The 17,107-nt window shown below is 46.3% G+C and overlaps 1 protein-coding gene across 2 annotated transcripts in view; it reads left to right on the top strand.

Annotated features, from left to right (window-relative positions):
* The first annotated feature begins 832 nt into the window (after window positions 1-832).
* Window positions 833-17,107, top strand: part of SMPDL3B (sphingomyelin phosphodiesterase acid like 3B) — a 32,739-nt gene continuing 16,464 nt past the window's right edge. Inside the window, exons 1-2 of one of the 2 annotated variants that reach the window (XM_015460330.3) lie at window positions 833-1,999; window positions 15,596-15,809. In XM_015460330.3, coding sequence (XP_015315816.1) covers window positions 1,939-1,999; window positions 15,596-15,809 — 275 coding nt within the window. In that variant the 5' untranslated portion in view covers window positions 833-1,938. The remainder of the gene's footprint in view (window positions 2,000-15,595; window positions 15,810-17,107) is intronic. The other variant, NM_001100379.1, reaches the window with a different exon arrangement.

The raw sequence follows: 17,107 nt of genomic DNA, 5'->3' as shown, positions 1-17,107 counted from the left end.
GAGATAGGCTGGAACCTGGGACCCTCTACTGGAGTGCCTGCACTTTCACCTGGGTAAATGCCTCCTTGAGCAACAGAATACAAAGAAACTATAAGCAGCTAAAAATAACTGCAAGCAGGAGCAGTTGGGCAAATTATGAAAATAAGATACAAAAAGGCCACAGACTTATGAGGTGCTGGGAGCAAAAGCTGGGTACTGTGTAGGACCCCTGCACACAGCACCACCAAGGGGTGGGGAGACCGTCTAAGCTACCCCTCCAGTCCAACCATCTGCTCCTATCTTCATCCCACTTAAAGAACCAGCCCACCCTCCTGGGAGAGAGAGCCAGGGCACTGGTGTCTTGTTTTCATTCTGTTGTGATGCAGCACAAGTAAAGCCTTGCTTGAATCTCTCGTCTGGTCCCTTATCAATTTCTATTAAATTAAAAGACACATGCTCCTTGGAGGAAAAGCTATGACAGACCTAGACAGTGTATTAAAAAGCAGAGACATCACGTTACCGACAAAGGTCCATATGGTCAAATCTATAGTATTTCCGGTAGTCATGTACGGATGTGAGAGTTGAACCATAAAGAGGGCTGAGTGCCAAAGAATTGATTCTTTCAAATTGTGGTGCTGAAGAAGACTCTTGAGAGCCCCTTGGATGGCAAGGAGATCCAACCAGTCCATCCTAAAGGAAATCAACCCTGAATATTCATTGGAAGGACTGATGCTAAAACTGAGCAAACTGTGAGATAGTGAAGGACAGTGAAGCCTGGCAAGCCTGGCGTGCTTTTACTCCACGGAGTCGCAAAGAATCAGACATGGCTCAGTGACTGAACAATGAACAAGGGAGGAAGGTGGGAGCGGGGTTCAGGAAGGAGGGGACACGTGTATGCCTGTGGCCGATTCATACTAATGTACGGCAAAACCCACCACAATTTGTAAAGAAATTATCCTTGGGTTAAAATAAATAAATTTAAAAAAAGAAAAATGAGTCCAAGGAGGAGGGTCAGTAACACTACTGTTTTTAGATCCTCTATGCTGTTTTTAAAAAGTTCTAAAAAAAAAAAAAAAAGTTCTTATCTTTTAGAGATGTATACTAAAGTGTTTATGGGCAAAATGATATGATCTCTGGAATTTAAAAATAATCCTTTGGGGTTGGGGTGGGGGTAAAGATGAAGTAAGATTGGCTCTGAGTTCATAATTGCTCTTGCAGGAGGATGGGTACTGGGGCTCCTTACATTGTTCTCTCTACTTCTGTTTATGTTGGCAAATTTTCACAATCAAAGAAGAGACGAAGCCATGTTACCTCCTCCCAGAAGCCCTCTCAGTTTCCTCAGAGGGTGAGCTCCCTCCTCTGGGCTTGTCAAGCCACCTGCCACCCAGAACTGCAGTCCAGTGGCCTGCTTCTTCCTCTAGAGGGCAGAGTGGTGGCCTTGGGTCCCTCCATCTCCCCAGGACAGGGTTTCCGGCAAGAATGAGACTCTTGGTCTGGGTTCATTTGTGGTCAAGCAGCTCAATCTCCAACAAGCACTTAAGTTCCTTTGATGGCAAAGGCTGGACATTGTCTGTTTGTTCTCCTGGGGTGGGGCAGCGTGAAAACTCTGAAAGAGGATATTTGCTGGTTGGTGACTGCGGCTGAGTGAGTTTCCTGGGGAATCCAGTTGCTGACTGGACCGACCGACACGCTCTGAGGAACTGGCAGGACTGGTGCTGCTTCTTACGTGAGAGGTCAAAGGCCTGGCAAGTGCAACTCCCGGGGCAAACCCTGCTCACACTCCCCTGGGCAAAGGAAGAAAAGCCAGAGGAGCCAGATGCCCCGAGTGTCTGGGAACAGCCGGTGACTGGACGGGAAGTTCTGCTCTGACACGCAGCCATCCACACCTAGCTAGGAAGCCTGTGGCTCGAACAAAAGCTCAGGGAGAACCCGACGGCTCCCATCAGGCGAAACCGTAGGATGAGGCTGCCAGAGGTGCTGATTTTCCTGGCCTCCTGGGGAGTCGCCAGGGCTGTACCAGGTAGGCACTGAGGATGCCTGGGATCGCTGTGAACTCCGAGTCCAGGGCTGCTGGAAGCTGCTCAGGGAAAGCTGAAAATGTTGCTAAGAATAGCAAGACAGGGAGCTCAGCTGGGGAGGCTGGGTGAGAGAGTTAGTGGGCAGAGGGTGTGCTGTTTGAGCCTAAGATTGTTAAGTGGAGGTGATGGCTGGCCACAGGAGAAATATGGACATTGTTCAGAGCTGTCGGTATCTAAGAGCCAGCCAGCTGATAGAGGTAGAAGGTAGCAGGCAGACTCATGAATTCATTCAACAAATATTGGTCGAGTAGCTCTCAAATCTAGTATTTATTGGAACTCTGTTGAAGCATTTTACTAACCTCATTCCCTTTTTGATCTGTAACACATTTTGGAATTTCCTAACAGAGTTCACTGTTGTTTAGAAATCTGCATCTGGAGAAGGGAATGGCAACCTACTCCAATATTCTTGCCTGGAGAATCCCATGGACAGAGGAGCTTGGTGGCTGTAGACCATGGGGTTGCAAAGAGTCAGACATGACTTTGCGAATAATCCACAACCTCAGAAATCTGCAAGGGTTTCTTTTCTGCAAATGCCACCAGCAGATTATAATTCTGTCAACAATGTGCACGCACACACTACATGGATCTGCATCATACATGGTATAAATTTTATCCTTGCCAGATTACTCCCATTTCTCTCTTAAAAGGACATTAGATTAGCAAATGATACAAACGCTTTGTTGTTTTGTTAAGACAAAGGCAAGCTTTCCTAAGCTTGAATTTATAGTTCTTCAAAACAAAAACAAGACATAAGAACTAAAATGTCCTGGGGATTAAAAAATTATTTTGAACCAAAAAATGAATCATGCACTATTCTTGGAACCAGGGATGTGGCAGAAAAGAAACAAAATTCCAGTGCTGGAGAAGCCTCCCTTCACCTCAGGAGAAACAGACTAAAAGACACATAGACAAAGAAATACATATTCCAGGAAATAACGAGGGTTATGGAGAATAACAAAGCAGAATAAAGGAGTAGAGAGGATGGGGGAGAAAGACTACTTAAGGGGTAGCAGAGAAGAACTGTCAAATAAAGTGACATTTGACTAGAGACCTAAGGCAGCACGGGAGAGAGCTATGTGGATATCCAGAAGAACATTCCAGCAGCAGAGGACGAAAAGTTCACAGGCCCTGAGCTGGATGCACAGGCCATGTGTGCGAGCTAAAGCCTGAGGCCAGGGTGGCTGGAGCTCAGAGAATGGGGGATGGCGGGGCAGGGGAATGTGGATGTTGGGAGATCACGGGGGTGGGGCCAGCGGCTGGTGCCAGCTCATGTGTAAACTTGCAGACAATTTTAAGAACACCAAGTGAGGGAATTCATGGGCTGTTTGGTGGTTAGAACTCCACGCTTTCACTGCTCGGGTTCAATACCTGGTGAGGGAACTAGGATCCCGCAAGCTGGGAGGTGCAGCCAAAAAAAAGAAAAAGTATATAAAAACATGCAAACAAAGGAAAATAGTCAAGAAGAACTAACATTTATTTTCTGAGTACTTACTATATACTGTGCGTATGCTTTGTGCTTGACATATATTGTCCTTTTAAAACCATTTGAAAAATGAAGTGAAAACACCTCCTCTGATTTTTATTTTTTTTTAAAATTTAACTTCATGGCTGCGCGAGGCTACCCTGCCGCGGCCCCCTCAGACGCCCGGCAAACGCATCCAAGCACGCAGCACCGGCGTGCCGCGGCAGCGTCCGCCGCAGTTCCCGGGCGGGGCTTGCACGCAGGCACGCGTGCGCGTCTCCTCTGATTTTTATAGTCCCTGTAGTGGTGGTTTAGTTGCTAAGTTGTGTCCAACTCTTGTAACCCCACAGACTGTAGTCTGCCAGGCGCCTGTGTCCATGGCATTCTCCAGGCAAGAATACTGGAGTGGGTTGCCATTTCCTTCTCCAGGGGATCTTCCCGACCCAGGGATCAAACCCAGGTCTCCCGCACTGCAGGGAGATTCTTTACATAGTCCTGTGAAGTAGGTACTATTACCATTACATCCATTTTGTGGATGAGGAAATGAGACCCAGAGGGAACACAAAACTCCCCAAGATCCCACAGCTGGGAAGTGGCAAGACCAAGTTCGTACTCAGCCACCTTATCCACCATACACTTGGATGGGTCCTCTTGGGATTGTGGGTACTACTTTTTTCCCCCTCTTTTCTTCAAACTTTTCTGGACTGTATACATCTATAATCTAAAACTGGAGTTAAATTTAAAAAGAATTCCATAGCACCTGTCAGTTTTTTCAGAATCTGAGTCTCTTCCTGAAGTGCAGACTTCCGAGACACCCAATCAGATAGCCATCACCCTTGCTTTGCATAAGGCCGTGGAGTTTCTACCTGCACCATCCTTAGCCAAGAACTTGGGTGGGGCACCAACTTGCTGGATTCATCTCCTCCCACACAAACCGGAGGCTACACAGCATTTATCCCTCAACCTCTAACTGCAGACAAGCCCACAAGTTCTTTCTGTGGGAGCCAGTGTGGGAGGCAAACATTTCCTTGAAGAATGACGAGCCTGCCTCTTGGAGCTGCTGTGAGGCGATGGCGAGCCACACAGCTAACACAAGTGAAGTGAAGTGAAGTGAAAGGCGCTCAGTCGTGTCTCACTCTTTGCAACCCCATGGACTGTATACTCCATGGAATTCTCCAGGCCAGAATACTGGAGTGGGTAGCCTTTCCCTTCTCCAGGGGATCTTCCCAACCCAGGGATCAAACCCAGGATCAAATCCTGCATTGCAGGCGGATTCTTTACCAGCTGAGCCACAACGGAAGCCCAAGAATACTGGAGTGGGTAGCCTATCCCTTCCTCCAGGCAGATTTACCAGCTAACACAAGGGGTCAGTTTTAACAAGTTAACCCTTTGTGTTTTAGAGGGCAGTGGTTTACAGAGGAGGAGTTATAATTGAAGTGTTTGGGATCATTGCTTAGCATCAAAAATGATAGCTTATTATTGTTATTTAGTCACTCAGTTGTGTCTGACTCTTTGCGATCCCATGGACTATAGCCCGCCAGGCTCCTCTGTTCCTGGGATTCTCCAGGCAAGAATACTGGAGTGGGTTGCCATTGCCTTCTCCGATAGCTTGTATGCAAATCTTAAAAAAAAAAAAAAAAAAGTCCAAATGAACTTATTTACAAAACAAGAACAAACTCACAGAGAGCGGATTTATGGTTACCAGGGGAATGGGGAGGGGGGATAGATTGAGAGTTTGGGATTGACATATATACACTGCTGTTTTTAAAACAGAAAATCACGGACTTCCCTAGCAGTCAAGTGGTTAAGGCTCTGTGCTTCCAATGCAGGGGTCATGAATTCGATCCCTGGTCAAGGAACTAAGATCTAGTGTGGTGGAGCCAAAAATATATATATAATAATAAAAATAAGAAGTAAAATAGATAACTAACAAGGACCTACTGTAAAACCAAACCAAAGCAGAAAAACAAAACAAAACAAAACAAAAAAATCCCCACAAAGGACTGAAATTGGGACCGATATTGCTTTATGGTGGGTTGTATGCATAACAGATAAGTCACGGAATCATAGGCAGTTGAAACTGATAAAACAGATAACCTTTGTGCAAAACACAAATCTTAATGTTTCAGAAAAAAGAGGCTCCAGAAGAGAAGAAAACCTGAGGTCCAAGGGGCAGAGCAGCCCAGAGATTAAGCACTCAGTCTGGTTTGTCCACTCCATGGCCATCCACCCCTTTTCTACTAGTATCGTTATCCCCATTTTACAGAAATGGGGACACTGAGGCTCAGCTGAGGAAATCTCTTGTTCAAGTTGCCATTGAATGTGTAGCCAGGATTCAAAACAAGATTTCTTTGATTTCAAATTTCATGCATGTCCTTTCAAAAATAATCCACTGCCTTAAGCCAGAAAACCTAGGTAGTACCTTTTAATATCTACGTGACCTTGAGTCTCTATTTCACTATCTGTAAAATAAAGATAACACTATAGGAGGAGAGATTAAATCAGGTGAGCTCATGCACTTACACTGCAATGTGCTGTAAAAGTTTAAGACCTTTTTTTTTTTAATATCTAAGGTCACATGGCTAGCTAGTGGCAAAGTGCACTGTGGTCATTTCTTTTCAGGTACAGTATGAATCATAGGTCTGCCACTAACTAGCTCAGTTTTCTCATCTGTAAAATGGGTATGATAATAGAACATATTTCATAATTTTGCTGTGAGGCTACATAGGCAGAGGGCTTGGCACAGCAACCGGCCGTCAGTAGGTGCTAAATAAATGGCAGGTGTTTTCCTGCCTTCCTCTTCTTGTCTCTGACCATAAGCAAGCTCACCTTTCAGACGTTTTAAGACTGTCTTAGACTCTAGGAATGGTTTTTTCGTTTCCTCCACTCCAACATGAATCAGTAAAAGGATCTCACATTATATACGATTTTTAATGACTTCTAAAAATAATTATTAAAAATATATTAAATGTACTAATTTTGTTCATTTATCTGGCTGCCCCAGGCCTTAGTTGAAGCACAAGGGATCTGCGATCTTTGTCGTAGCATGCAGGATCTTTAGTTGTGGCAGGTGAGCTCTTGTTTTCGGCGCGTGGGATCCCATTCATTGACCAAGGATTGAACCTTGGCCGCCTGCATTGGGAGCTCAGAGTCTTAGGAAGTCCCTAATTTTTAATGACATTTATAAATGTTGCATTTGAAATAAATTGTTGGTTTTGATGGCACAGATTTTTTCCCCTCAATTTTGGAACCAATACATTTTTTTTTTTCCTAGGTCTTAGACATTTCCATGGGTCTTACAGAGGGATTAGGCTCTGGGTTCTGTATCTGTTGTCCCCAGTGTACAAAGTTAGCCTGGTGACACCTTGGTGAAGAAGGAGGGCCAAGAGACTGTTTTGCCTGCCCAGGCACAAGGAGCAGAGTTGAGCTCTCAGAATTAAAGCTAGAGGGTACACTGTGCCCGCCAGCCCTCTGCTCAAGTAGAACCAGCCAGGAGAGGACAGCATTCGTCTTCATATTGTTCCTGGCCCTGGCCCTTTACCTGCAGAGGACAGCAGCTGAGTGGATGCTGGAGCAGGCAGGAGAAGGACACAGCCACCCCTCTCATCCCATCTCCCTTCCGTGGTGAAAGCAGAACTGCAGGATCCCCAGTGATCAAATTCAGAGTAACTGCTGCTTTGCATTGATGAGGGCTTATGCATTCTCATATTCTCTCTTTTTAAACCTCACAATAACTGTAAAAGGTAGGGGGCCCTGTTGTCCCCATTTTACAGATGAAGAAATTGGCAGAGAGTCAGTTCACCCAGCTAGTGAGCACTGGAGCTGGAATTCCAACCAGGTCTGTGCCCTCAACACTCACTGTAACTTGATGCCAAGTTTATTTATAGTCTCCATGATTAATGAATAATCATGATAGCTAAGATTGGTACCTTTTCTTAAAACTCAAGGATTTTGAGAATACACTCTTACTGTAAAAGATCCAAGCAGTATGGATATAGAGTTTCTTAATTTTCATGAGATTTCCCCAGATGAGGTGTCTTCATGGTAATGTTTGAGAATCTCTGGTCCAAAGGATAAAGTGTTAAAGTGCCCACCTCCCCATACCCTCTGAGTCTCACTCTGGGTCCTGGGGGTAATTGCCAGGGACAGTGGTGTGTGGAGAGTCCTCTGGACAAACACCCCTCCTCCCTTTTTTTCTGGTTGAACATGGTGATTTATTTGAAAATATTATACTTTTTTTTTTTCCAAATACAGTAATAGAAGGGGTTCCAGCAAGTCATATGGAGGGAGATGTTTAGGGGAAAGTGTAGGAGGAGAAGGAGGAAAAACATTATGGGAAGCCCACCAGAAGGGTCAGGCAACCATATTGTGTGTCGTTAGAATTGAAGGTGGATACACGACTTCACTTTCACTTTTCACTTTCATGCACTGGAGTAGGAAATGGCAACCCACTCCATTGTTCTTGCCTGGAGAATCCCAGGGACGGGGGAGCCTGATGGGCTGCCGTCTATGGGGTCGCACAGAGTCGGACACGACTGAAGTGACTTAGCAGCAGCAGCAGCAGCAGCAGGGACTTCCCCCAGGGGGCGCTAGTAGTAAAGAACCCACCTGCCTATGGAGGAGACATAAGAGACTTGGGTTGGATACCTGGTTTGGGAAGATCCCCTGGAGGAGGAAATGGCAACCCACTCCAGTGTTCTTGCTTGGAGAATCCCATGGTCAGAGGAACCTGGCGGGCTACAGTTCATAAGGGTGCAAAGAGTCAGACACATTCTGAAGCAACTTACCAGCATGCAGGGACTTCCCCAGTCGTCTGCCTTTTAATATGGAGGGTATGGGTTCAATCCCTAGTCAGGGAACTAAGGTCTCATATGCTGTGGAATGTGGCCAAAAATTTTAAAAAAAAAATTGAAAGTAGATAAACAGGGCCTCTCCCTGCTGAATGGCGCAGTTGGAGAAGTCCCCAACTGCCTCTGAAGTTGTCTAGGCTTTGACTAACTCCACCTTTCTTCCCCACCATGCTACTCTTTTTTTGAGAGTTGACCAATTAATAATGTCAAGGAGCACTTTTCTTTCTTCTGTTTTAAAAAAATACTTAGTTTTTTAAATCTATTTTGGCTGTGCTGGGTCTTTGCTGGCACACACGGGCTCAGTAGTTGTGGCACATGGGCTTAACTGTGGTATGTGGGATCTTAGTTCCCTGGCCAGGGATTGAACTCGGGCCGCCTGAGTGTGGAGTCTCATCCACTGGACCACCAGGGAAGTCCCAAGGAGCACTTTTCTAGCAGGGCCATAATCTGTTATTCAGGAGAGATAGCTCTTCCAGGTGAAGCCATACACCAGTCTTCCAGTGACCAGCTTTGCTTCCTAAAGCACAAAGGCCACTGAACGTCCAGTAGCTCACTGTCCTCACTTGGAGCTTATCCTCCAAGAGCTTGACTTCTGACTCATTTTCATTTGAGGCAAAAACATTAGGAGAGTTGATCCTAATATGCTAGCAACTGTGAACCCCAACTTTATAAAATGAAATATCATTTCTCAGCTACTTTGCCATATTACTTAACCTTCGTTAGCCTTTGCCCATTTGCAGGAAACTCAGCTGAAACCAACGCTGACCACCCCCTGCAATAACTCAGTGCCTCCTCAGACTATGATGGGATGCTATTTGGTGCGCTTGTACCAAGCCTAGGTGCAAAATAATCCCAGAAATGCCCTTTTTACCCTGTATTGGAAACACCATGTGACAGTGGGAAACCAGGAGGGTGGTGGTGTCAAGTGCCAATTTCTCACAAATCTAAAGTCCTGTGTTTTTTCATCATTAGATCATTAGTGACTACAGGGATGGCTCTGAGACTGATTTTTTTTTTTTTTTAATTATTAAAAAGTAAAGGGACTTCCCTGGTAGTCCAGTGGTTAAGAATCCACCTTGCTATGCAGAGAACAGGGGTTTGATCCCTGGTCGGGGAACTAGGATCCCACATACCTCAGAGTGTGCCCATGTGCCACAACTGAGACCTGATGCAGCCAAATAAACAAATATTTTTTAAAAGATCTCTTGGGGAAAAAAAAAAGTAGAGACGGAAGTTTTTATTTTAGTAGGACTGTCTAACAATGGGGTCTGAGTGACACAGTGACAGATATACCTGTGTCTGGCTGGTGTCAGTGGGTTTCTATACCTCATGAGCAAGACTCGGAGAGAGCTTGAGGGACCAGGCAAGGAGGTTAACTGAAGATGTTAATTGACAGCTTCCAAGGTTGCTTCCTATAGCTATATCCTGAGCACCACACACTGCCTCTTCTAAAATTAGCCTCTTAAACAACTATTTAATTCCTCTGCTTCCCAGGGCAACCAACCAAGATCACAGTGAAAGTAACAAGAAACAAATAAAATAAAAATGTTAATTCGCCGTTGTATTTATTTGTCAGACAATTGTAAGCCACTGCAGGGGACAAGTGAAGCATCGTTATCTCTGTCCCCTAGGCTTAAAATCTAATTGGGAGGAAAAGCACACACCAATTGTAATTTAAATATCTTCACTGATTAAAAAAAAAAGGAAAAATAGAAAAAACTATAAAAAAGAAAATCATTAACTTTTTCATCGGGTTCCTTATAAATATTTCTCTTCATTTTTATGTGCTTTTAAAAATAAAATGACTACCACACTACATACATAGTTTTGTAGTCTGCTTCTTTGACTTAATTTTACTTACCAGGAGAAGCAGAAAAGGAAGTCTTTATCCCCCCTTCCAACGTTACAGCATATATGATAGATAAAGGGTTAATATTATACAGACAAATGCTCTTACAAACTAAGAAAAATAATGGAACACCTCAATAGAAATAAAAAATCTGCCTGCAATGTGGGAGACCCTGGGTTCGATCCCTGGGTTGGGAATATCCCCTGGAGAAGGGAAAGGCTACCCACTCCACTATTCTGGCCTGGAGAATTCCATGGACTGTATAATCCATGGGGTCACAAAGAGTGGACACCACTGACTTTCACATGAATAAAATATGTACAGAAATTAAACATCATATTTTCCTTTTTTAAAACTTTTTATTGAAGTATGATTGATCTACAATGTTGTGCCAATCCCAGGTGTGAATCTGGGAAAAAGTGAAACTGCTATACCAACACATAAATGCACTCCTTTTCAGATTTCCCTACCACACAGGCCACCACAGAGCACAGGTCCTTATTAGTATCTGTTTTGTATACGGTAGTGTGTGTGTTGATTCCCAATCTTCCAGTTTATCCCTCCCCCTCTCAATACCTCCCCCCAACCACAAGTTTATTTTCTACCTCTGTAAATCTATTTCTGTTTTGCAGATAAGTTCATTTGTACCCTTTTTTTTTTAGATTCCACATATAAGTGATATCATATGATATTTGTCTTTCTCTATCTGACTTCACTCAGTGTGAGAACCTCTGTGTATTAGTCCCTGGGTCGTGTCCCACTCTTAGCAACCCCAAGGGGTTTAGCCCACCAGGCTCCTCCGTCCATGGGATTTTCCAGGCAAGAATACTGGAGTGGGTGCCATGTCCTTCTCCAATGAGAATCTCTAGGTCCATCCGTGTTGCTGCAAATGGCATTGTTTTGTTCTTTTTAATGGCTGAGTAATATTCCATTGTATATATATACCACATCTTCTCTACCCAGTCCTCTGTTGGTGGACATTTAGGTTGCTTCTGTGTCCTGGCCATTTGTGAATAGCGCTGCAGTGAACATGGGAGTGCATGTATCTCTTCAAATTATCTTTTTTTCTGGGTATATGCCCAGGAGTGGGACTGCTGGATCATATAATAGTTCTATTTTCAGTTTTTTAAGGAACTTCCATACTCTGCCCCATAGTGGCTGTACCCAGTTTGCATTCCCACCAACAGTGTATGAGGGTTTCCTTTTCTCCACACCCTCACCAGCATTTATTGTTTGTAGACTTTTTGATGATGGCCCTTCTGACTGGTGTGACCAGTTTTTATTTGCATTTCTCTAATAATTAGTGGTGTTGAGCATCTTTTCATGTGCTTTGGACAGGTCCTTTCTTGTTCACTGTCTTATTTGATGGTTATAGAGAAGTAGGCCAGATGTCAAACACCCTCAGTCCAACTGGCTTGCTCAGAGTCCTCAGCCTGGATTGTTGCTGTTGTTCAGTCACTCAGTCGTCTCCAGCTCTTTGCAACTCCATGGACTGCAGCATGCCAGGCTTCCCTGTCTTTCACCATATCCCGGAGCTTGCTCAAACTCATGTCCATTGAGTCAGCGATGCCATCCAACCATCTCACCCTCTGTCATCCCCTTCTCCTCCTGCCTTCAATCTTTCCCAGAATCAGGGTCTTTTCTAATGAGTGGGCTCTTTGCATTAGGTGGCCAAAGTATGGGAGCTTCAGCTTCAACATCAGTCCTTCTAATGAATATTCAGGATTGATTTCCTTTAGGATTGACTGGTTTGATCTCCTTGCAGTCCAAGGGGCCCTGGATGAGGAAACCCAGTAACCTGCCTCCCTCTTCAGGGTCCCTGTGCTCACCTTCTTCTCCATGACATGATAATTAGACCTCAATTCCTTATAGTCTGTGACTAATTCCATAGAAGCCTGTGGCTCCCGTCTCTTATGGGTAGCACAGATGTATTATGAAAGCATTCTGGGATCAAGCACTCTGACACTGTAGACAGGGCAGATGCCAACAGCCAAGTCAACAAGATAATTTCATGTGTGAGAGTGCTCTGAAAAAATAAAATGGGAGAGTCATGTGGAGTCACCCAGCTAGAGACCAGATGGGTGGGAAGAAGTGGAACTTGAGCAAAGGCAGTCAGAGAAGTCTTATCTGAGGAGATGATTCTCCAGCTGAGACCTCAATGAAGAAGAGAAGGCAGCCGTGCAATGACCCGAGAGGACTGGGGAAAGCGGCAGAGGAGTCAGAAAAGAGGCCTTGTGAGGAGAGGGAGTGGGGGCGGGGGGGGTCGGGCCAAGGAGAAGAGGAGAGGTCTATGGTCGGCCTCCACAATGAGGAGACTGGAGCCTAAGGCTGCCCATGTCTGAACCTCTGGCCCTCTCTGCCATTCTTTCCACTCTTCTGACCTCTCCCAGAGTCAGGCCTTTGAGGCCGTGGGCATAAAGACAAGCATCTACACACATACACACGCACACGCACACTCACATATGCACTCAGAGGTCATAGGAAGCCCAAGGGAGCATGGAAGGAGTTCCAGTTCTACACTGACTAGTCCGGAACTTGCCGGAAGAGAGAAACCAACAGCTGACACTCGAGCCTCAGACAAGGAGTTTCTGAGGTGAAGAAATGCTTGTTGAGAACTTTGAGGGCTGACATCAAAGGGGAAGAGCTGCTCCATGTTTGTGGTTTGCTGAGAAAGTGCCCGCTTGAGGCAAAGGGATGACCTCTGTATGGTCTGCAGAGGAAGCAAGGCGCCCACATGCCAGAGAGAAGGGAAAAGTTCCTCAAGCTTCCATAGCCAACCCGGCTGGCCTGACTGGAAGCTGGTATGACCCACTTACCGCTGCTGGCAGGAAAGCCCCTCAACTCTGCCCACTTTCCTGATGAAATGGGGTGGTTGCTTTCTTTTCTCTGCCTTAGGATGTTGCCCCTGTAGGAGTAATTTCAAATATGTTCACTTCAGTTCAGTTCAGTTCAGTCGCTCAGTTATGTCCGACTCTTTGCGATCCCATGAATCGCAGCACGCCAGGCCTCCCTGTCCATCACCAACTTCTGGAGTTCACTCAGACTCACGTCCATCGAGTCAGTGATGCTATCCAGCCACCTCATCCTCTGTCGTCCCCTTCTCCTCCTGCCCCCAATCCCACCCAGCATCAGAGTCTTTTCCAATGAGTCAACTCTTCGCATGAGGTGGCCAAAGTACTGGAGTTTCAGCTTTAGCATCATTCCTTCCAAAGGAATCCCAGGGCTGATCTCCTTCAGAATGGACTGGTTGGCTCTCCTTGCAGTCCAAGGGACTCTCAAGAGTCTTCTCCAACACCACAGTTCAAAAGCATCAATTCTTCAGCGCTCAGCTTTCTTCACAGTCCAACTCTCACATCCATACATGACCACTGGAAAAACCATATCTTTGACTAGACGGACCTTTGTTGGCAAAGTAATGTCTCTGCTTTTGAATATGCTATCTAGGTTGGTCATAACTTTCCTTCCAAGGAGTAAGCGTCTTTTAATTTCATGGCTGCAGTCAAATATGTTAGTGACCACAATTCGTGTGAAAAGTTTTAATTCCCCCAGTATAAACAAAGAGTCTCAGTTAGGGTAAAAACTTAAAATGCATGCATAGACGATCTACAAAAAGAGTTAAAATAAAAGGCATTGATTTTACCCCCTTAGCAATCACATTTTCCTGGGAGTGATTAGGGAGCCAGAGGACTCCCACCCACCCCACCCCCAGCATTTACCATGTGATCTCAAGCATGTTGACCTCTGAACTTTCATTTCTTTATCACCAAAATGGAAAGGGGATAATGGTCAATCCCTTCAGGGCTGTGAGGAGGATGATTATATAATGATCGTGGGAGGGACCACGGTTTGTTTAATCAGTCGTGTGTACCTTGGTATGAACAAGTTTCTGATTCTTTCCAGAGACCAGGTTTAGATCAGGAGAGGTGGGCCAAAGCTCAGGAGCATCAAAGAGTGAGATCAGAGTCCAGACTTTACCTTTGGTCTTGGAGTCACTGGGGGTGTGGGGAAGGGAGGGTGGAAAGAGTCGGGGACTGGCTAGCCAACCCTGAAAGCAATAGAAGGCAGACTCCCAGGCCCAGGCCCATTTTACTGGGATGGGTGGGTGTTGACTGTTGGCGCTAAGTGACACAGGAAGTGGAGGAGGAAGTGAGAGCAATGATGGAAAGTGAGGAAATTCTGGAAACAGGAATTAGGGGAGAGGCCAAACCTGTTCAACCTCTCCTTCAATAGGCATCATTGAAACCACTTACGTGTACCAGGCCCTGTGCTGGATGCAGATGAGAAAGCCACTCCAAAGCCTGTTTCTTTAGATTCCCTTCTTTGTGTTACACCTAGAGATTTTTGGCATTTCACCTCACGTCCAGAGTCACTAACAAGTAGGCCCACAATGAGAAATTCAAGCCAGTCTGAAATGACATTCCACCTTTTCTGGTCTACTACTCATAAACACCATTTCCACACATTTTTGTTGTTCAGTAGCTCAGTCATGTCTGACTCTTTGTGACCCCATGGAATGCAGCATGCCAGGCTTCCCTGTCCATCACTATATCTGGGAGCCTGCTCAAACTCATGTCCATTGAGTTGGTGATGCCATCCAACCATCTCACTCTCTGTCATTCCCTTCTCCTGCCTTCAATCTTTCCCAGAATCAGGGTCTTTTCCAGTGAGTCGGCTCTTCGCATCAGGTGGTCAAAGTATTGGAGCTTCAGCTTCGTCATTAGTCCTTCTAATGAATATTCAGGGTTGATTTCCTTTAGGATTGACTGGTTTGATCTCCTTGCAGTCCAAGAGTCTTCTCCAACACCACCGTTCAAGCACATCAATTCTTCAGTGCTCAGCCTTCTTTCCTTTTTATTTCCACACATATTCCCCAGCCTTTTGCTGGTATTAATTAGCAAGATCTTATGATGCCTTTGGTGTGTAAGCCTTCTCCCAGATTTTTGTATATATTTCCCTAGAGCATAACATTTAGCTCTAGTTATTGGCTCAGAGAGGTGAAGCTTCTCACCCAGAGTCACACAGCTAGTATGTGGTTCCAGAACCTGGGTGCTTAACTCATCTTTGCTTTAAAACAAAGTTCTACATAGAACTCCTGAAGGATTCCTGAAGGTCACACAGTCCAATCCCTCCTGCTGCTGCTGGGAACACTGAGGTGGGGAAATAGAAAGGGTCTTGTCAAAGGTCAGAGGTCAGGGACAGAACCAAGCCTATTTTCTGCTCTGCTCAGTGCCTCCCTGGGCAAAGCCCAGCCCTGGATTTGGAGAAAACTTCCTTTCACCTGTGTAAACTCCCCTCTCCTACCCCAGGGTTCTCCTGATCCCTCCCTAGCCAGGCTCAGGGAGGAACCCATATTAAAGGGGTCTCCTTGTCCCTGCAGGGAAGTTCTGGCACATCTCTGACCTGCACCTGGACCCTGACTACAAGGTGTCTGAAGACCCTCTCCAGGTATGCCCGTCTGCAGGCTCCCAGCCGGTGCCCAACGCAGGCCCCTGGGGCGACTACCTCTGTGATTCTCCCTGGATCCTTATCAACTCCTCCATCTATGCCATGAAGGAGATCGAGCCAGAGCCAGACTTCATCCTCTGGACTGGGTGAGAGCCGTCACCACAGCTACCCTTCCCTAGCCACTGCGAATGCCCCTTGCCCTCCTGGCACCTGCCCCAAACCATCTCCCTTAGTCCTCACACCAGCCCTGTTGCAGAGAGGATGAACCTGAAACTCAAAGCTTGTCCATGGGAGCCTGGGCCTGGCTGATTCCAGGGTCTGTGCCCTTGACCTCGTGTCTCCCAGACTCAGCAGAACTTGGCACTCACTGAGGCTGGGGACATGGTCATGGCATGTTTGAGCATGTGGGGAAGTCCTGGATTTCAAGTCGGGGGATGAACCCTGCTGCCACTCCCACCAGAGTTTAGGGACTGCAAGCCCCAGAGACCCAAATGCAGGGAGAGGAGAAAGTTAGGCGGGCTGAAGGTGGGCCAGCATTGGGACCAAGTGTCCTGGCCAGCTGTGGGCCACCCCTGGCTGCCTGGCCTTGCGGGTCCTCCCTGGCCAGAGCTTGGCCTGCATAGAGAGAGCTTGAGGGGCAATTTCAGCTCAGCCATAGCGATGCCATTTCTGCTGCTCCTCCAAGGATACTGCTGTAAGTCCTTCAACTTTCCTCAGCGCTCATGGTCCCCACTTCACTCACTTGATCCTTCCCTCCCTCTCCTGGTAGATCAGCCTGCCCTGTGCTCACCCCTGGGTAGACATGGGGGAACAGAGATAATAGGGACCCCGACCCTCCTTCAGGGAGCTCAAGGTTTCCTGGGTGATATAGATGTGGTCACTGACCATGATATCCCAGCGAGGAGAGAGGGGCATTGGGCGGGTGGGGGAGTTTCACAGGGCACCTGACTCCCTCTGGTGAAACTGGGAGGACTTCCTGTAGGAAGTGGTGAGCTAGAGAGCAGGTGAAGAGGGCTGGCTGGAGCTCTGGTTTCCTGCGCCCTCTTCTAGTCTCTATAGACACTTCCATAAGGTGGAGCAAACCCACGACGGCCCTAGCTGTCCCTCACTGTGACGTGGGAGTGACCAGAATGACCCTCACATGGACAGTAGTGGGTGGAGTAAGGCTGGACCCTTAAGAAATGTGACCGTCTCTCAGAGAAGCCTGGGCAGTTCTGGTTTCCCAGGGCTCAGGAATCAGTCCAAGGAGAAAGTGAGTTTTAGGCCATGACTCCGGCCCCCTGCTCCCTGAGAAATGAGTAACGTTCTAAAAGACATGATCCCTCTGAGAAATTCACCATCCTTTAACAGAAAAGCATGATTTTTCTGGGAAATCTCTGGGACTTGCAGAAGTTATGACATTGGATGAGAAGACCTCTAGGGCCCCCCCCTTTTAATTCTTCGG

Source organism: Bos taurus, chromosome 2, assembly GCF_002263795.3.
Source record: "Bos taurus isolate L1 Dominette 01449 registration number 42190680 breed Hereford chromosome 2, ARS-UCD2.0, whole genome shotgun sequence".
Classification (NCBI taxonomy): Eukaryota; Metazoa; Chordata; class Mammalia; order Artiodactyla; family Bovidae; genus Bos; species Bos taurus.
The sequence above is the reverse complement of the archived record's forward strand: the minus strand, read 5'-3'. Positions and strand labels throughout refer to the sequence as shown.